Genomic DNA, 21,611 nt, shown 5'->3' on the forward strand with positions numbered 1-21,611 from the left:
CAACTTTGTGTATTATACAGTTATTGAAGTTTTATTGTTTTATGGACTTTTATCGGAACTCAAATAACCTTCGGACCATTAAAAAATATTTTTAAATTAGCTAAAAAAATATTAAATAACGTCAGCAGTGAACGATAATTTGTTCACGTTATTATCACATGGAAGGCTGGCGCGAAATAATTTGTTTTTTGCTTTTTTAAATAATTAGTTTTGCTTGCATCATTTTCTCAAAATGAATTCGGTAATTTAAAATAATATTACTATTTAATTTGTGTAAATGAGTAACATATAAATTGGAAATTATAAAATTAACCGAATAATTTAATATTAGTTGGTAATATTAGTGTTTCGTACAAGATTTGGAGGTTATGAAATAGAGTAAACATTGTTCATTATCATACTTTACTGTTAAGTAATCTAGTTTATTCAATTATTATACTTGTAAAGAAACAAATAGTCAGTTTAAATTACTAATGTATAACAGTCATTACTAATATTTGCAAGATTTGATTAGGTTAAAATATAAGAAACTAAAAATTTATGTTTTTAAAATAGCTTTTGGAATAAAACTTGTAAAACTAAATGAGATAGGTGGTAAAGACGTATAAGATAAGCCCCACGCATGGATTCATGTAACTTGAACTATACAATTTTTTTTTTTTATTATAATTTGTGGAATAGTAATGTAATCGTAGTAGTTGAAATAGCTGCTTTTTAACTAATTATTTTTAAGATTATCTACAACAGCACTAGCTGTGGTGCTGCAGTACAGCAAAAAAAAAAAAGTTATTGTAAAGACTTTTTGTCATCAATCACAATATAATGAAATTTCTCAACGTTTTTGTCATCTCACATATTTAATTTCAAGATGTTTTATATTATACTTTTGCAGTTATTTGTATTTGTAGTTATGTTTGTATTTCTCCTTTATTTAAAAAAATTAAATTATGAGTGCCTTATTATTATCATCATCATTATCATAATATGGTTACGTGTCTTGAGGCAGATCTCTTAATATTTATACAATTAGATAGATTTTACTCTTCTTTTAATCTTGACAATTGCTTCGACCATCATTTTATTTTGCTAAAATAATTATTTCATTAAATATTCATGTTATAGTTTTCAGATCTCCTTTAAAGTAACAAAAAAAAAATGTTAGTTAAAATAAAAATTACAAGATTTTTGGAAGGTCTATGTTTATTTTTCAGGTTTTGACCCAGTTCCTTCTGACAATAATTTTAGGGAGGAATGGTTACAATTTCCAGAAATTAGGACCCTTATCCTGCAAAGTCAGCAGCTTTGAAGATATATGAATATATGTGATATATTTGTATATGTGATATTAATGTTTACTATTTTTGTGAAATTAAAATGACGATGTTATTTCAAAATTTGAATGTTTTAATTATCATTACTTTTTTTTTTATTAGGTCCTAAATATTACAAAGAACTATTAATATTTATTTTTTTCTAATTCATTCTATTATAATTTTCTAATTATGTTGTCTATGCAAATATTTAAAGTCAGATATATATCAAAAAGTAAATTCAGTTCTGTGATATTTCAGAGCCAGCTTAAAACTGTTTTCAAACTTTTGCAATATTCCTAGCTATAAATAATTTTGATTTCCACAGTAAATTGCAACCAAGGACTATGATCAGTTTTAAAGTGGTTTGGAAAAATTGGACCACAACTTATTTACTCTTAGTCCAGTCTCAAACCTTGCCCTTATACAAAGGACACAAATTAGATGTGCTTGAGCTTCTTAAAATATGCAAAACATGAAACAATTTGTATATGAACCCATTTTTTTTCCTCGGTTTTAAACCACGCATGTCTGGATATCAGAATTAAAAGTTTTTATTTGTTTATTCATGTAAGGCTCAATATAAGTTCCTAAACCCAACTTGCAGTTTATCTAGGACAAAATGTGAATTTTTCCAGCCAGTGAAAAATGGCAAACCTACAGCAGTTGAAATCAAAACTTCTGAATAAAAGTAATGCTACTGGTCTGGTGTTTGGAAGAAATAGATTCATTTTTGTTGTAGAAATTATTTTTGTTTAATTAAGATTTTTAGAATGTGTGTTATATGCTATTGTGGATTGAAACTAATACAAACAATGTGTTTCTTTAAAATATTTCTTTAACTAAATAAAAAGAAAGAAATATTTTAAAACTTTTATTCAATTAATACAGCAGCCTTTAATGGCTATTTGGATCTAGATTCACAATAAGGAGTTAATTGTGTTCTAACTTTTAGAGAAAGTAGCCTTTACTGTTTATAACTACTTTAATACTCATATGTTAGTGGAAATTACCAATAAATAAAAAATTTAAATAAATTTTGTTTGTTTTTTATTATTATTTATAATCTAAAGATTGAAAACATTGATTTTTTTTAAAAATATTAACTGCTTTAAAAGAACACTAATCAGTTGAATCATAATACAGGGGTACAATTTAATAAAGTGATTCAAACCACAATCTACTTGATAGCAACATATTGTAATATATTTTTTATTTTTTTTTACAGAATGTTATAAAAATGAATACAAATATGTACTAAAACAAAATTATGTAAATAACAAAATTAAATTTATTTATAAAGAAATAAAAATATTTTATTTAAATCTATTAATATTTCATGCCTAGAAATAATTCTCAAAATAAACACTCCACTTATAGTTAGATTTCATAAGAAAGCTACCTATTGTAATGGGTACCATGATTCGACTTTTGGAAAATTTTGGCATATTTTTGCCTTTCACATCTTCCAGACCCCAAACCCACTGTCAGTTCAAAAGTTTATACATATACTTTTTTTTTTACATATTCCACTTTCTTGTGGACATGATAACTGCCGTAATTTTGCGCCAATCACTTTCAAATTGATACATAAAATATAACAATCTAAAATCTTGGTCGAGTTTGTTAATGGGCAAAATCGGACCATGGGGTTGGAAATGGGGAGACTTTTCGAAAAAACAAAATATTACCATAACTTTCTTAATAAGTAAAATATCAAATTCATTTAGAGTTCTTACTATTCTTTGGATAAGGGCCTAAAACTTATCTAAGTAAAATTTTTTGATATCACCAACCATTGGCCCAGGGGGTGGAAAAAATAGGGTTTTGAAGACAAAAAAAATGATACCTCTCTTAATAGGCACAGCATCGAATCTGTTTAAAGTATTCGTTAGTCCTCTAAACATTACCTAAAACTTTTGTCTTAAACAATTTTTGGTATGACCAACCCATATGACAAGGGATGACCAAAATGTTGCAGGAATTGTAAGAAGATGGGGCTTGTCATATGCTAAACATGTGAAACTTTTTTCACATGTAACCATTGTCGTATTGAGTAAATTAGAAATTTTTCTTAACTCTAAGGTAGAAATCTTTTTTATCCCGTACTTAGCACCAGTGAAATCTACCTCCGCCTTTCGGCATGCCGAAAGGGATTTTTTTTTTAATTGTTTGAGTAATAATAATTCTGAAAATTTAATAAATTAAAAATTTAAACTTACAAATAGACTGCAGAAAAAAACAAAATATTTTTAGCTGAACCTTTGAAATTAAAATTAAACAGTATTAAAGATTTCGTATAACAAACACCATGATTGTAGAATAAGTGTTTTAGTTTGAATAAATAATGGTATTAAAAAAGTATAATAATTTTTCTTTTTTTTTGTAAAACAATATAAAACAATTTTTATAAAAATTAAAAATATTTTGTAAAATATTGTTAATAATATATGTAGAAATTTCTCTTTTTATTAGCTTGAATAAGATATTTTCATTCAGTTTGTTGCTTATTCTTTTTTGAATTTCACTTTTAATTTTTTAAAAGTACATTTTTATTTTACTGTTAAAAGCAGTCAAGCTGATTAATTATTTTGCAAAACAAAACATAACAGGTTTTTTAAAAACACAATGGTTGATCCCTTTTTTACAACACTAACTGTAAGTGGAAACTTTTTTAAAGGGATTTTATTGTGTGTTTTATATTAATGTGTCTGTTTGGATTGAATCACTATTGAAAAATGTTCAGAATTTTAAATAAAACAATAAAATGATTTAATCAGAAAATTTAATTTTTTGAGTGTTAACTCAATATTGTATATCTACACTTGTTTGATTCTCACCTTTTCAAAAATAATTTAATTTTAAAAAATTACAAAAGACAGGATTTGAGTTACAAATTCTTCTCTTACATATTTTTTTAACTTTTGTTTTTAGAATACATTGCCTGATTACTTGCTGTTAGATTATTCACAGTAATTTATTTCTATTTTCAAATCAAACATTTAGTGAAAAATATAACTAATTAAACCAATTAAAAATTAATCTTGTCTACCCTAATGATCTAATTACACCTACAATATGAATATTCAAACTTGCATTAAAGTGTTCAGGTATAGTGTGATTGTTAGAAATTTATCAAAGTTAAGAGCCAGTTGATTATTTAAAAAAAGGCAAGAAAAAAAATTGTATGAAGAATACTGTATTTTGCTATACAGACTTTTTATACTATGTACTTTTCTGTAGCCTTTATTGTTTACTAAACACTTATATATCAAAACAACCTTTTTTTTATTTTATGCATAAAATTCTACCACCTTGGATTTGAGCTAGGTTAGTAGTACTGCACTCAGTTTCTTAACTCGTCACAAATATTTAGAACTAGTTATTTTTTGAGGTGATAAAAATTGATATTGTCACCAGTTATAATATATTAGTAAACTTTATTTCCTCATTATGGTTCAAATGTGTGTAATCAAATTCTTTGCTATTCTTACATTATTTAACAATTTCAAAACTTGAAATAGCTTAGTTTTTAATTTAAAATTCTTATTCTAAACACTATGAAATTTCTGAAAAATGAGAAATTTTTCCTTGTTATATTATACTATGTTATGTTATACTATATTATACTTCACTATGAAATAGCATGAACCCTAATTGTGAAGAGTTTTTTATCGTAAACTTTTGTGTTTACTCTTTCAGTAAGGTTATCTATCTGAAAATATGGCTTCCTCTTTTCTCATTATGTAAGGCTGAACTGCTTTTACACAGTTCATGATGAATTTTGGCAGCACTGAGAAATTTTCATTGAGCAAATGAGTTGTAAACCAGACTTCACAGTAGATAGGATGGGATACTTTTTTCACATCCTTCACCACTAATTTCATCGGGAATCAATTAACCATCATCTGCTAACAGATTGATTAGTTTTGACTGATTGATGGTTGTTATAGATCAGATATTAATATTATTGATTTAAATTTTCCTCCATTGAAACTTTTATTCTAGTGAATCTTTCAATCAGAAAATACTAAAAAGTAGGATAATGTAATGAATTTCACGTAATAAATGTAATTTTCAGGATAAAATTAAATTTATTTATGTATTACCACACTATAAAATTAAGTTGATTTAATCCATGAACAAGATGGAATTCTAGATGCTGTTCCAAACTATGAAGAAAATGAACAATTTTGCAGAAACATACTGCTTACTATTTTTCATTGTAACTTGGTTGTGTTTAGCAAATGAGTAAGTTATTTGAATTCCATGATTAGTTTATGTAGCTGACCATTAGAATTCTGTAGTAATAGCTTTTTGTTAGGGAAGTATCTGTCATAAAAGTCTTAGAAAAAATTTTTTCACCTAAGCCTCTTAAATCCTTGGAAAAATGCGTATTAAAAAAACACGAATGACTTGTGACATAGTTAAAAGACTGATGTTATACACCATATTTTATCAAGTTCATATTTTGTAACTGTTTGAATTGTTGATCAGTTGAAGAATAAGATTGGATTAAAGTTACTATTTCATTTTTAATTAGGAAGGTTTTATACTTCTGTTTTTTAAAGTTTCTTATAGAAAAATTCATTTTTTTTTTTCATTTCATGTGTAAAAACTCTTTTTAGTTTTATTTCTTATAAAATTTAAAACCTTTTTTTTAATTTAATGTAAAAATTATAAAAAGTTTACCTAATCTGAACTATTTTTTGCTTGAAATCAAGTTTTGTCAGAAACTGCTGCTGGGAGTGATTATTATTATTATTATGCTATTGGATCATTATTGTTCAGATTAGTTTTTTGGGATGTTTGTATTCAAAGACTATACATGATTTAAATTGTGCTTTTTTATTTATAATGTTATTTTGTGCAATATATATTTCAGATTGCTTAGATATGGTTAAATTTTTTATTTTAGAGTTCATGTGTTAAATTTTATTGTTGTCACAATTAGACACACTTGTTCAACTTGAAATATATAAACACACAAAAATGCATAAAATAACATTCTGAATGTGTAATCAATTTAAATCAATCAAATCTTTGTACACAATATAAATATTAAAGTTCTCTCAAAATGATTCAAACAACAGTACCAGTATAACATATAATGCTGGAAAGAGCAGTCTCGAAGAAGCTGAACATGGAGTAAAAACTAGTTAAAACATCGATAAGGTTTTTATTACTTTTTACCTAAATTAAAGTAGCCAATTTTAGAAATCACTTTGCATAATTTTATTCCATTAAATTTTTTTCAGGCTGGATCAATTAATAAAGTCTTTGCATTGAAAGATGTATTGGTTGAGAAAGAGAAACTGCTTGAGAAGCAAAAACGTCTTATTGTAGACAGAGACTCATTGAAATCATTAGTAGATAAAGTGAAACCTGTCAATGATCCTTTACTGAAGAAAACTATTTTTACTAGCAATGTAAGTAAAAAAGATGATGCCAATGCTAGACACTCTTTTCCGACTTCACTGAATCAAAAAAAACCATTACCAGCTGTTCCTCAACATAATGCAAGTACTTCTAGCAGCAGGGGTTCTGCTGTTACAAAAAGTCCTAGAACTGCTAATAACTGCCCTGGGAAGTCATCTTCTTCATCGAAAAATCAAATCAAGGAAATGTGTAAAATAAACACTGATGATAATGTTACAGGAAAACAAAGAAGTGTACAGAAACTTTCATCTGTATCTCCACGAACTAGTCCTTCATTATTAAAATATAACATATTGCAAAACATTAATCCAAAAACAAATAAACAAAAATCAAAACAAAGTAAAAGTAAAAAAATAACAAACAATGAAAAAGATAATGAAGATGGAAAGAATCAATTTTTTGCTCCTTCATTTATTAAGGATTATTGTAATGCAGTCGGTAAAACATCATTCTCATTACCAAAAGATGAATATAAGGATATTATGGATCGTAAAGTGAAAGAAGAAAATAAAATATCATTATTGGAAACAAATATTTCAAAAGAAAAAGAAAATGGCGCAGTTAAATTCTTTGTGCAAATGAATCAAAAATTAGAAATAAAAGAAGAATTTGGTCCCATAATAAACTGTTGTATTGATGATAAAAATTTTATAATTATTCAAAGAGACAAAATCAGTGTATATAATAAGAAATCAAAAAACTCCAAAGAATGGATTTTAAAAGATAAAATGTCTAAACTAAAATATGATAATGTAATTAAAAATATGATAATAACATGTCGCGTCAAAAAAATGTTAATGCCCGTATACTGTGAAGTCTATTTATCAAATGATTTTCCTAATAATGGAACATTTATGAAAATGGCTCAGTATAGATTTCTTAATGAAGGTGGAAAAATAATGAAAGAATTTCATTTTGGTACTTTTGACTGGTAAGGAAAGTTATATAATAAAAATTGCTTATATTTTTTTTTAACCTCTTTTTTTTAGATGATATTATTGTTATACTTTTGCCTTTTCTTTAATACATTTTGAACCAAAATTGAGTTTATTGATAATTCATTTAAAACTGAACACATTACAAAGCTATTAAATGGTAGTTGTTTACAATAAATTTTAGGATTATAATAAATTTATTTATTATTGCTTTTGGTTGAATTTTTTTTCATAGTGATCATTAGTTTATAATCATTTAGTATTAAAACGCAACAAACTTTACATAATTGCTTCACTCATCTCTAATATTTGTTAACTAAACATCTTATAAAACTTGTGTTAAATTTTGTTTTCTGATTGTTTCTGGAGGCTCTACCACTTTCTTAATGAAAATTTTGTTGTTGTTTTCTCTCCCAAAATATATCATAGAAAAAAATTCTTGTTTTGTAAAGATTGGCGATGTCCAACTGTTCACCTGTTATGATTCATATTGAAATTGTGATTAATCTGTTTATAGAATGGAAGATTAGTAATTATTCACTTATCAAAATTATTTAGATGATAGGCTTCATCATGATGACCATCATTTTCGCCGCTCAGCTCAAATTTTCAATGGAATCTTGATACATATTCGTACAGTTTGGAGAATTATGTTGTAGAGCATTTTGAACATGTTCACATAAACTATACAGGATCAAAATTTCAAGTTTACAGCTAGGTTTCCTAATCCTTTTAATACTTAAATAAATGTATGAAGTAAATCATTTTGCTGTAAAACTGGTCATGTAAACAAAAAAGAAAAAAATATATATATAAAAATTATTCTGTAGCTAGAATTTATTTTAATTTTTTTTTTTTAAATAAATTAAATACAACTATAACTTCAAATCAATCATTTTTCTTTTTCTTTACAACATTCCAGTATTTATTTTAAATTTGTTAATTAATTAATATGTGGTATGAAATGTAATGTACCCTAATACATTATATTAATGAAACTGATGACAGACTTCATGTGTTGATTAAAGATTTTTTTTTAATATAGAATTATTATTAGTACTATATGAACTTGTTATATAAATATAATGAAATATCATTTTTGTGATTTCTACTTTAAAAAGTCTTTCCAATTAGGCATACCTAAAGGCAAGTACCAGTAAATAAATTACATCATTCAGATTTGGTTTTTAGTGAGATAAAATAGTGTTCATTGAAGCAACTTAAGGGTGAAGGAGAAATTTTGGATTGAGGGTTATTAATGTTTGTGATGTTTACTTTCTTTATGAGAATTATTATTTATTTAAATCAGTTTGTACTGCTTATCTGTATACTATTCTTATAAATTTTGATGTTTGAAGTCTGTTGTTTATTAATAATAATCTAGGTATCTTCTGCCTTTTATTTTTTTCTTATGGCAGGTGTTTTTGTCATATAGCAGGCTGAATGGAATTTTATAAAATTTGTATTAAATCTTATTTTAAGATTATTTCTGGAGGCTCTGCCACTTTCTGAATGAAATTTTGTTGTTATTTTCTCTCGAAATATATCTTAGAAAAAAATTCTTGTTTTGCAAAGGTTGGTGATGTCCAGCTGTTCAAATTTAAAATATATTCATTCCAGTATTTCTTTCTGTTTTCTGGTGAATATATATAACTGCTATAAATTTAATGGTGGTAGGTAACTATGAGTAATAAGCCATTACTAGAAAAAAAAGTATGTAGCCAACTGTATAACAAGCATCTCAAACCTTCTGAGGAAAGTGAGGAGAGAAGTGGTCTCCCATTACTTTGTTTACTGAGGGAAATATAAGATAATACTCTAAAATCCAGGTGATATTCAGCTCTACAAGTCTCATCTTTACTTGTTTGCTCAAAAGGATTTGCTGTATACTGAACAGTCAGTTCATCATAATGAAAGAGAAAGAAACTTTGAGTGATGCCTTTTGCACTTCATTTGTTTCATATATAATTGTTAGAAAGATTGGGAAAGATCACATGAAGCAGCAAAGTAATGGATTCCTTTCTTTTATTAAACTAAGGATTATATAAAATCTACTTCAACTCAGTAGGTGAATTGTTTATAATACAGTTGTTAAAGATTAAATCTCAATATTTTGTTCATACACATCCATACCTAGATTATCTGTTATTTAGTTTGCCACTCTTTTTCTAATTATGAAATGCAGTGAGATCCAAAAGTCACGCACATCAAAATTAAAGTGTCTATAAACAGTAGTATAGTTGAAAAGGTCCTATAGGCAACTGCAAGATAGCACCTTGGCTATTAACAGCAACAAACCTAGACACCATTGTGATATGCAGTAGTGCTTTGTTTATTGCTTGGTAAACATGTCGTTTTCCCAAGAGCAACAAGTTTTCATTATTGAATATTATTTTTTTATTTGTTCTTATGGACGTTTTATAGATGAATTTTGTGAGAAATATCCAAATATAGCAGTGTCTAACAATTCAACCATAACAAAATTAATCGCCTGTTTTAGAGAATGCAGATCAGTTGCAGACAAAAGAGAAATGGGAGACTACTCATTTTGACTGATGCTAACCTGGCCGAAGTTAAGAATGTGAAGCAATATTCGCCTTCAAACAGCTTGAGGAGACTATCAGCATCCTTTCAGATTTCATGGATGTGCTCAGAAAGTGATGAAGCGGTTACACTTTCTTGCATATCATGTTTGCACTGTTCAGGAATTGAAGGAGCCGGATAAAGAAAAACGTATAGAGTACTGTACATGGTTTTGGTCATTTGTTGACAACGATGAAATTGCAGAGCTTGACCATGTTTTCTTCACAGATGAGGCATGATTTCACCTTAGTTTTTTTTATTACTTTGATGTGCATAACTTCTGGGTCTCTCTGTTTAAAAATTCAACCTCTTTTTTATATAACTACTGAACTTATCTATTGTAAAAACCTTCTTCATTCTCATGAATTTTATTTAGATCCTTAATGTTTATCATTCAGCTCTTAGAATCATTCTTCACTAAAGGTGTGTACATCAGTTTATTCCTTCTTTAAATTCTTGCATCATAGAAAAAAATTATTTATACACTTGTACTGCACAATCTGCAACAAGAATATACATTATAAGAATATTTTGATCTTTTAATCAAAACATATACTTTTAATAACTTTCTAAGCAGGCATCAAATAAAAACGTTTATAAGAACTTTTAGAAAACACTGTTAACTTTTTAAATTAATTGTGATGGGCTTTGTCTTTCTCAGCAAGAAGTGATTTTTTTATGATTTTACTAATCTTTCCATCATACAAGGTTGACATATACTGTAGAGATATTGAAAATGTTTACTCACTCTGCACAAACTATGTCATTTAGTACTGTTCAGTGATAATTACTTTTACACCAGCACATACAAGTTTTATGTGTGTGTGTGTATATATATATACTTATGAACCAATTGATATATCATACATTTTTAAGAAAATATTTATGTAAATTACAAAACTAAAAATAAATTATAATTTTTTTTTTTCAGTGATTTGGAGAATTTTCAATGTTGTTCCCTTGGTAGATATCAGTGCACTATTGCAGTATCATGTTGGGCAGTTTCAGAGTCTAAAACAATAGCATGGGTATTTGTGTATAATGATGAAAGTGATTCTATGATATGTATTCCTATGATACCATTAAAACATGAAGTTACATCATTACATGATATAAGTGGTATTAACAATTTTATTATTACTATTTTTTTATTATTATTAATTTTACTATTACATCTTTACTATTACTATAGATGATAGATAGACTAAAATAGTCTGTTTTAATCCTTTCAATGCTTTTATACTGACTACCATTTACTGAGTGGCTTTAAAAAAAATATTATGTCCTGGCAGCCTAAGAATGTTTATTATTTACTAATAATAAACATATGAATTAGGTTATGTCTAATTGATCTATCTTAAATCAGTTATTTTTATTTAGCACAGTTGTAATACTTTAATCTTGATGACAAACAAAACCAAATGGAAACTAACAGAGGTTTTTTTATGTTATGTTAAACATTTCTATTTACAGTTGTAGTCTTTATCAGTGACACTACTGCTACTGTAATTTTTTTCACTGAGATTACAGTCAAAGTTCTTGCTTGCAGATTTTAAAATTATCCATGAAAGACATTAATTTAGGATAAGGTTAAAAAGTACATTAGATTTTAACTATGTTGATTTAATATACTGGTGTTAGCTGTTTCATGTTTATGTATTTTAAGATGTGGTGCCTTTATATGCTAGTTCTTTGTATATTTAGCATTTCTATTATTAATTTAGCTATATGTGTTTCAATGTGTTGATTAGCAAATAACTCTATACTGTTATGGAGTATTTTTATTTGTTGATTGTATTTTTTTTAGAATCTTAGACCAGTTTGCGTAATGTACTTCACATATCCAGAAAAGTCTAGTCTATAAACACACTTACTCCATAAGTGTGTTAATATGCCTCTAACACACTTGTAAAGCTTAGATTGCATTTAGCAGCTTGATTTGATCTGAAAGCTACATCGTGTCAGATTTTTCTTAACGATTATCATTTTCTTAACAAAATGGTTATTATAAGATTTAATTTATTATATAATGCTAAATTTATAATAGCATAATTAAATTAGTAACTGATATGCATTTAAATTGAATTTAATAAAATTTCATTTAATTTCAGTGACTCCTAAAAAATTAGTATTATTAGCATTTGGTTTGAAATCTTTCACAATTTGGAATGGTAAAACTGGTGAAAGATTTGTTCATTGTAATATAGCAAAAGTCTCTCCATCAAGAAGTATAAAATGTCTTTACGGTATTTTTGGAGCTCTACAAAAGGTTTGTTTGGAAATAATCTATTGTAATAGAAATAAAGATTAACAGATTTTATTTAATGGTAATTATAATTTTCATTATTTTGATTATCATAGTTACCATTTTATTCTTGTTTTTATTTATAGTCATTTGCTACTTATTTACTGTTATTTCCCCCAAAACGTTTGTTTACAATTTATACAGTTGTCCATCATTAAATTTCTTGGTTGCCCTGATTTCTACTTAACGTAGCAAATATATGTGAAAGTTTAGTAAAATCTCACTATTTCAAGATTTCTTGCTATTTTGGAGAAAAATTCTACTTTTTAGCTTTTTAATCATGATGATTATAGTCTGAATTGATTAAACTACTAAAGAAAAATATAAAAATCTCATTCTTAACTTTCATTAGGAAAACATGTGAGATTATGAGTGCAGTTAGATTGGCTTAAGATACTACTTTTGATAACATTTATGCCTTAATAACATAAGATTACTCCACAGATAAATACCATTAAACAAATTCTGTATTAGTGACTATAATATTTTTTGTAATATTATTTATGAATTATATGAAATATAAACCACCAAAACACAGTAATTAGATAAGTTAAACTTGTCATATTAATTTCCAATAACTAATTTTTAATTTCTCAAACATGGTACCACCAATATGTTAAATAAATAAATTAACAATTAATATAATCCATCTTACCAGCACGTTGTTATGTTCTCTAGATCTTTCGGCTTACTTGGAAGCCATCATCAGGAGTTAAAATTAATGCATAAAGTTAAAATTACTGCAAAAATTAGTTTTGCAGTATCTTGGATATTCAGTTGGTATTAAATTCTGTATCTATTACACTAAAACATATTCTCTTAATTTTTTATATTTTATGTTTCATATTTTAAACTTTTGGATAATATTATTTTATATTTTTTAATAATATTATGAACATATATATCCAGACTGGACATTTTGCATTTGGACAATTTACATTTTGCTGTTAACAATTTAAAGAATATGTTTTAATGTAATAAATATAGAATTTAATACCAACTGAAGATGCAGGATGCTGTGAAAACTAATTATTGGAAGTTAATAACTTTAACTTATTTAATTACTGTATTTTGGTGGTTTATATTTCATATAATATTACATTTTATTAACACAGTGTTCAGTATGTTAATGAATTATTTGAATATTCAAAAAATTTATGAATTATATAATCATAACCTTAGAATTTTCTTTATCTGGGGCTTTTTCTTCATACAGTAATTGTATTAATGTAACTAGTATTGTAATGTAGTCTTTCACTAGTTTGAGTATGAATATTGTGCCATTCTTTCGTGTTTTGTTCCATAATTTCAATATCTTTAATTCTGTTTCAATTTCAGTTCATTGTAAATTTTATAAAACTATTGTAGATGCTAGTTTAATATTTTAATTTCCTTTTTATTGTTGTAAAACAGAGTTTTTGATACATACAAAGCTCTAACAGTACAAAAGACATTAAAATATATTCAAGAAAGTGATTTTACAAAATTTTAATATATTTTACAGCTAGATTTTATAATCTAGCGGTGAAATGTTTACATATGTGAATTTATTTGCTTCTTGTTGAGATCGAATAAAGCAAATAAGTTTTGACATTTTCTAAGAAATGGATAAAATTGAAGTTCTAGCTGTTATAAAATGTTTAACCCCGATGGACATACAAAATAGTTACTTTCCACTTTACAGGATTCTTCTCCATAGTTTTTAACGGTAAAAAAGTGAGCTGTTAAATTTAAACAGTCATCCATTCAAGATATGAACTCTTGAGACATCAAAAACCAGTACATCTAATGTAATCATCAAAAATCCATAATGTTTTGTTAAATTGTTACCAACTGGAGGTACATGAGCTTGTTACATTGCAATCTTCTCAAAAGACCTTGTTCAATGCATTTAACACAATGTTTTGGGTTTGAAAAAGCTTTCTACTTGATGGGTGCAGTATTTGTTAGTTGACTCAAAACAGATTCAACTGAACACTTCTTAAGGAAGTTTAGACTTAATTTAATTACAAAGATTTAATTTAATTGCTAAGTTTCTTTGATATTTTATAACAGCAGATGAAATGGATTCATCATTACATGGCAGAAATCAAATATTAGTCCAAATAGTGGTTGGGAGCAGATGAGAGTGTGCCGAACAAAGTGAAAGCAGTCTCATCTGTAGGAAAAGTCATGTTTTTTTTTTAATCTTCTAGTGTACTTGGAAAAAAGCAGGACCGTTACCAGGGAGTGTTATGCTTCTCTACTGGATTGATTGAAGGGTACTATTCAGGCTAAATGTCCACATCTGGCCAAAAAAAAGTGCTCTTTCACTGAATAATGCGCCTACATACATATGTAGGGTGTTGCTGCAAAACTCCATGACCTACTTTTCAAAGTGCTTCCATGTGCTCTGGATTTGGCTCCTAGCAATTGCTTCCTCCCAAACATGAAGAAATGTCCACTGGATGAAGACCCACTTGAGGTCAAATAAATGAGGTCAAAGCTGAAACAACTGCTTATTTTATAGTGTTAGATAAATTGCACTATACTGAGGGTATTTAAAAAGTTGGAAAGTCATTGGTCTATACAATATGTGTCAAACTGCAACGTGACTATGTTGAAAAATAAAAATTCTGAAAATCTTGTATTTTCTCAAATTTTTGAGAATTTCTATATGGCCTTTGTGTTATATAATAATTACATACTGATATTAATAAAATAGTTATGCATTCATAGCATAAAGATAATGTTGTTTATAACAACAGAAATCCAGAAGATCAGGTTGTCTGGTTGAGAAATGGACTGTGTGCATTTATTAATAAAATACTTTCATAAAAAAACTTGTAACTCCCTTTCATTGTTTGTTTTTACTGTCCATAGCAGTTTATATTGTCAGAGATTATTAGTACGTAGAATAACATTTTTTTTCTTATGCTCAGTAGCAGATATTAGGTGTTGATTTATGTGCAGAGCACATTTAACTGTTGTTAGATGTGCTCTGCAGACTTGATTTTTCAAATCGGTTATTGTTTGTCAAAATGTTGATTGCTTGCTTTTGTAAACAGTAATGAATATGATGAAATAAAATTTTATAAACAACTTTCCTTCTACTAATGTCACAAGATCCATTTGTTTTTAATAATAAAATATTTTATTAGTTTTTCCTGAATGACATGTGCTACATTCAAATAATTCTTCATAAGTTTTCCAGTTCTAGATTTTCATCTTGTTGTATTATATTTCATTATATATGTGCAAAAGTATATTTTTGGATGTGTGATTAAGTGTATATAGGTAGGCAGCCAGGCAGGGGTATGAATATTTATTTAAGCCAATATTTTGTGAAAGGAGAAGTTTAATTTTATTATTAAGGGAATAAATTAAACAGTAAATTTGTCTTACATTACAAACTGTTATTCGGATTTTTGATTCTTTATAACAAAATACAGAATAAAAATGTTTATTTTACATTGAAAAAATATACATATCATTGTAAAATAATTCATTTTTCTGAATGTTATATTAGAATTTTTTTGTAGATTTTTTCTCCAATGTATCTATCTGATTTAGTCCTACTTTGTATAAATTTTTTTTTTTTCTATGGTTGTGTTAAATTTTGTTTATTTTTCAGGGATTTTTGTTTATTATGGCATGTTCTAAACAAAAAATTCATATGATAGCTGTTAACTTGGCAACAGGAATGTATAAATCGCTTCGCAATTTTAAATTACCAAAAGATCAGACATGGTAGGTTATTTTGGAAGATATTGTGTATATATTTTTGTTTTACTATAAATTGACAACAAGTATTTATATTTATAAATAGCATATTTTACATTATTTGAAAAAAAAATTGAGTGTTCTTTATTAACTAGACACAAATGACTGAGATTTAACATTTTTATCATCAGAGTAAAAATAATAATTTAAATAATTCACTCACTGCATTTCATGTAATAATATATTTAATTTGATGCATTTCACAATTGTATGGCACATAACAAAAAATAGTATTTACTTAATTTTGTTTTGACTTATGTCTTTCAGTTATACCATTACAAATCTTGAAATACAAAACTTTGCCCACACTTCTGCAACAGTTATTCCTGTTCAAAACAACAATCTCATCTTTTTACTTTTTCAAATGACTTCCTCCCCACCCATCATCATTGTTGCTATTTGCAAAGTACCTGGAATTATTGATATATCTAAAAATACTAACCTGCTTGACTTTTCTTTTTATTAGTGAGTAACAAGTTCTAGCTAGAAATAAAACCAATTCACACATTAAATTTATTCAGATAAATGAAATTTTCTTGTGAAAATAATATTATTATGGAAATATTTTTAATTTACTGCATGTTAATATTATTACTTTCAGAACTGATGAAACAATTTACAGTTTAGTTCATCTGCAGATTTTGCCAGTCTCTCTCTTTTCCTGTTTAGCCTCCGGTAACTACCGTTTAGATAATTCTTCAGAGGATGAATGAGGATGATATGTATGAGTGTAAATGAAGTGTAGTCTTGTACATTCTCAGTTTGACCATTCCTGAGATGTGTGGTTAATTGAAACCCAACCACCAAAGAACACCGGTATCCACGATCTAGTATTCAAATCCGTGTAAAAATAACTGGCTTTACTAGGACTTGAACGCTGTAACTCTCGACTTTCCAAATCAGCTGATTTGGGAAGACGCGTTAACCACTAGACCAACCCGATGGGTTAGATTTTGCCAGTCTACACAGATTTATCTATACACTTTGTTTAATATTTTGAATACATACTTATTCCTGCTCTGCTTATTTGTTTTCAACTGTCTGTATAGTTGTTAGATGAAATATAATACATTAATCTATGTAAAATTATATATTGATTTAATGAATGATTTACCTGAGCAAATTTCAATACACAGGATAATGTGCAATTGTATATAATCATAAAATCACTTGGTACTCTCAGGCATAAAATTAGTACAATTCACATCAAATACTTTAACACTTATGAAAAGTAACTAGTTCATGGTGATTCAATGAAATGGTAAATTCTAAAATTTGTTATGGAAGCCTTGGGTGAATGTCGGCACTGAATAACTTATAGAAGCTAGTTTATGTAGCACGTATAGTGGCTAGGATACCATAATTGAGTACTGTCAGCATATCCAGTTAACATATGAATGTGTAATTTTGAGGAAACAGGTTCAGCAAAGTAAAAGAAACCTCTAGGCGGTATACTGACTGTTCGTGTGCCAGACAATGTCAAAACTAATCAAGCTGCTGCCATAAGAAGTCTATGCCATTCAGTTCACCATCATCATGGAGTATCTTTACAGTTGCTTAGTTCAATTATTAGAAGAATACTGTTGCAGGACTTAGTTACCATCTGTACAAGTTACAGATCCTCCAGGAACTGAAACCAAATGATCACATATGTCCTGTCAGTTCTGTGAATGAATAATTGTAAAGATAAATGAGGACAATGACTTTGTTAACAAACTGTGGATATCTGATAAAGCCCATTTCTACTTAATGAATTTATTAATAAACAAGATTTTTATTTTGGATAAAAGAGGATTCCACACAGTTACACCACCATCTGCTACAAAGCAACAATAATTACCATTTGGTGTGTTGTGTCGTTTAGCATAATAGGTCCTTACTTTTTTTGAGAACCAGGATAGCCTCATGACTACAGTCACATCATATTGATATGTTACTGGGCTGAAAAACTTTTTTGCAGAAACATTACAGACATTTCCATATTATTCACAATGCCTGGTTACAATGAGATGGATTGATATTGCGCACAGCATGAATATCGATGGCTGCTGTATATAAATTGTTGTTTTGCACTGTAAAATTTTGAGAAATGGTGACATTCCATGGCCTTGCAGGTCTCCTGATTTGTCAGTGTCTGATATCTTCTGTGGGGTCGCCTTAAAAGCACTTAAAACTGTATAGTAGTCAACCTGGTATAACAGAAGAACTAAAGCCATGATCCATCCAAACAGTAATTGCTGAAATTCCTGTTGAAATGTTGTGATTGAACCATGCAGAGTTTCACTACAATACTGCAGTAATGTCTGTGCAGATACAAAGCTCACCTGCAGGTTGCAGTTATCAAAAAATAAATATATATACTATATAAAATATAGCACATGTATTCATAAATGACATGTTTTTGCTAGTTAAATGCTATAAATAAATGTATTTATTATATTTTTCAAAAAAGTATTTAATTTTCAAAATTTCCCATTTCTTGAAGTTAATAAAGAAGCATGAAAGTGTTAATAAAGTTCTTTTACTTCTAATAAAGGCTTTTTACCATCATACCTTATAATACAAATCTTAAGTAGCTTTAAAGAAGTTTACATAGTCAAGATTTATTGGTTTCCTGTTATTCTTATATTATGCACAAACATCAATTTATAATCCAGATAATAGTCATTTGAAAGAAATATTGATCAATAGATTATATATTACTTGTAAAATATTATTTAACTTAACATATTTTTTGAAAAAAAAAAATTTTTACAGTCTTGGAGCAGCAGTTAAAGAAGATAAGTTATTAGCAATAACTGATAAAGCTGTGTTATGCTGGAGTTTGAAAACTACATCAAAACTTCAACAGTTAAAATTAAAAGATGGAGATAAGCCATATTTAATAGGAAATAAAGTATTAATTATGTCAGAATATAATTTCAAAAAATTAGTGTATATTAAGTCATCCACTGATAAAGGTAAACATACTTTAAAAGAAACCAAATCAGATATTTCAAATGATAGTAATTCTCGGTGCTCTCTTGCTTCTACGAGTAGTTAGGATTAAATAGATGTTTAATTTATTATTTATATGAATCTGTATATACTGTTTGTTTAATCTCTAAATCATTTAAATAGTCCGTTTTTTTGTAATGAACTTGTAATTGAAATTGATGTAAATAAAAGAAGAAAAATTATAGTTTTATTTTGTATTAAAAATTTGTATTATTTTTTATTTGAAAATAGACCTTAAAACCATTTTACATCATAATCTTTTTTTTATTTTTCATATGAATATACATATCATTTAGCAAAATCAAATAGTCAATTTTATTAGATTATAATGAATAGTGAAATTAATTTCATTATTCATTATAATCATTCTACTACTGTATTGTAGTTAATAATTAATAAAAACCATACATGAACACACAAAAATAACAAACTCAATATATAAATTTAGTGATTTATATAATACGCTTTTCAAATGCTTATTATAAAGTGTTACTATTGTTTCATGTAAAAACCAATCATTCTTTTGATCAAATTTTATGATTATGAGTTTTGTATTTCTAAGAATTTCTATTAATAATAACTACCATACGACATGATTGAAGAACATCATTTAAATTGGTGTAAATATAATTATTATTATAATTTCCTGAATTATGTCTTTTTTGTCATCACTAAATCTATCGATGTAGGTTTATTTAAGAATATGCTTTCACATTAATTTCTGGTAACAGATGTACGTTTGTAATCTGTACATTCGTATGCTGTAAAACTTTAAATAAGGTCCATTTCTGAGTATATCAATTAATTTTTGTTCTGGATTGGTTCCATTGTGATTTTGAATTATACTACCAAATACCCCATTTTTAATTTTAAAAATCAGAAAATTGTTTGCAGAGATATTATAAGAGCACCCCATTACACTTCCCAAAGCAGCGCCCCAGGAGCACCCTGTTTGTTACCAGTTGATGGTGATGATTAGTCTAGCCTCACACAAGGTGCTCACATCAAATCAACTCACCACTCTAGCCTCACATGCAGTTCCCATGAGAATCCCATTATTATTAAAGAGATTTAAAAAAAAATTCTTAAATTTATTTAATGTAAATTTAATTCTATTATTTTTGTAATATTATTCATTTGAATCATTCAGTTCAAACCCAGCTTGCACAATGATAGAGGCCAATTCATTAAAGTTTGTGCTTTAACCAGTAAATCTCTATATACAGCCTATGACACTCCTGGAAATGTAAGGATTCCAACACAGGGTCATACATCTAAATTGGTTCGGCCGTTGAGCTGCTATGGTAGATCAAACATATATACAAACATATATACATAGGTACACCCTAAATACATTACATTTTTTTCTGGGCATTCGTATAAAATTACCTCTTTTTTTTTTAGTGGGTGATTAAAATCTCAAAAAACCTCAAAGCTTATGAAAAATCCCAAACTTGAGTGTGTTTCCAAATAATGGCGCCTGATACCTGGTTGAAAGATATAAATGCTATCACTCCATCATGGATTTAATTAATATTATTGAAATAATTATATAATTTGAATTAAGGCAATTAGATGATTAAATGTTATAAAGTAGAAAATCATACAGTAATAATTGACAATAACTTGAATATTTATTTTTTTTTAATATGCATTTATTTGTACTTGTACAAAATTTTCTTATAAAAATAAAAATCCTAATTAAATTATAAATTACTACATACAATACTAACAATAAATAAATACTATAACTAAAATAAATAAATAAATTACCTTAATAATTATGTATTGAGAAACAATTTGTATATGAATCAGGAAATTAAAGTGACAGATTGTTATAAACATTAAATAATCTAATTTTCAAAAGACTTTCTATAGAATTATTAATTTTTCTAAATTTAATTTTGTTGACAACAAATTTATTACCACACTTTATTAGTATGAGTTCGAAAATATATAAATTTTCATACATCAGTATTAGATAAAATGGAATTTTTTTAATATTATATATAAATAAAGTAATAAAAATAAAATCAGCCAGAGTTATTCAATAATTTATTTTAAAATTTTTGTATGTTGTTCACCTACTACCTACAAGTAATCATAGTTTCTTTATATAAATTAATTACCTTTTCCTTTTTTTTGGAATTTAACTCGACAACATTAAACATTAACATTACACTCTTTCCTTTTTTTTAAATTAACTTAAATTTTTTGTAATGTATGTAACTGATTATTTATCCAAAGTTATAATTGTTTATGAAAGTGTCACAATATGAT

The 21,611-nt window shown here is 26.9% G+C and overlaps 1 protein-coding gene across 1 annotated transcript; it reads left to right on the top strand.

The window, feature by feature from the left end:
- Window positions 1–115: 115 nt before the first annotated feature.
- LOC142330177 (uncharacterized) lies at window positions 116–19,529 on the top strand. Its single transcript, XM_075375284.1, has 6 exons — window positions 116–241; window positions 6,569–7,680; window positions 11,199–11,386; window positions 12,379–12,536; window positions 16,186–16,301; window positions 19,092–19,529. Exons 1-6 carry the CDS (start codon window positions 233–235, stop codon window positions 19,375–19,377), a joined length of 1,869 nt encoding a protein of 622 aa, XP_075231399.1. The 5' UTR covers window positions 116–232; the 3' UTR covers window positions 19,378–19,529.
- The last annotated feature ends 2,082 nt before the right edge of the window (window positions 19,530–21,611 follow it).

Source organism: Lycorma delicatula, chromosome 9 (assembly GCF_047948215.1).
Source record: "Lycorma delicatula isolate Av1 chromosome 9, ASM4794821v1, whole genome shotgun sequence".
Lineage (NCBI taxonomy): Eukaryota > Metazoa > Arthropoda > Insecta > Hemiptera > Fulgoridae > Lycorma > Lycorma delicatula.

Bases quoted from the DNA above. Each gene is read 5' to 3' on its own strand.
- LOC142330177 (XM_075375284.1), top strand. The intron at 11,387-12,378 runs GTATTAACAATT...ATTTAATTTCAG, and splicing joins ATCATTACATGATATAAGTG to TGACTCCTAAAAAATTAGTA. The intron at 16,302-19,091 runs GTAGGTTATTTT...AAATTTTTACAG, and splicing joins TTACCAAAAGATCAGACATG to TCTTGGAGCAGCAGTTAAAG.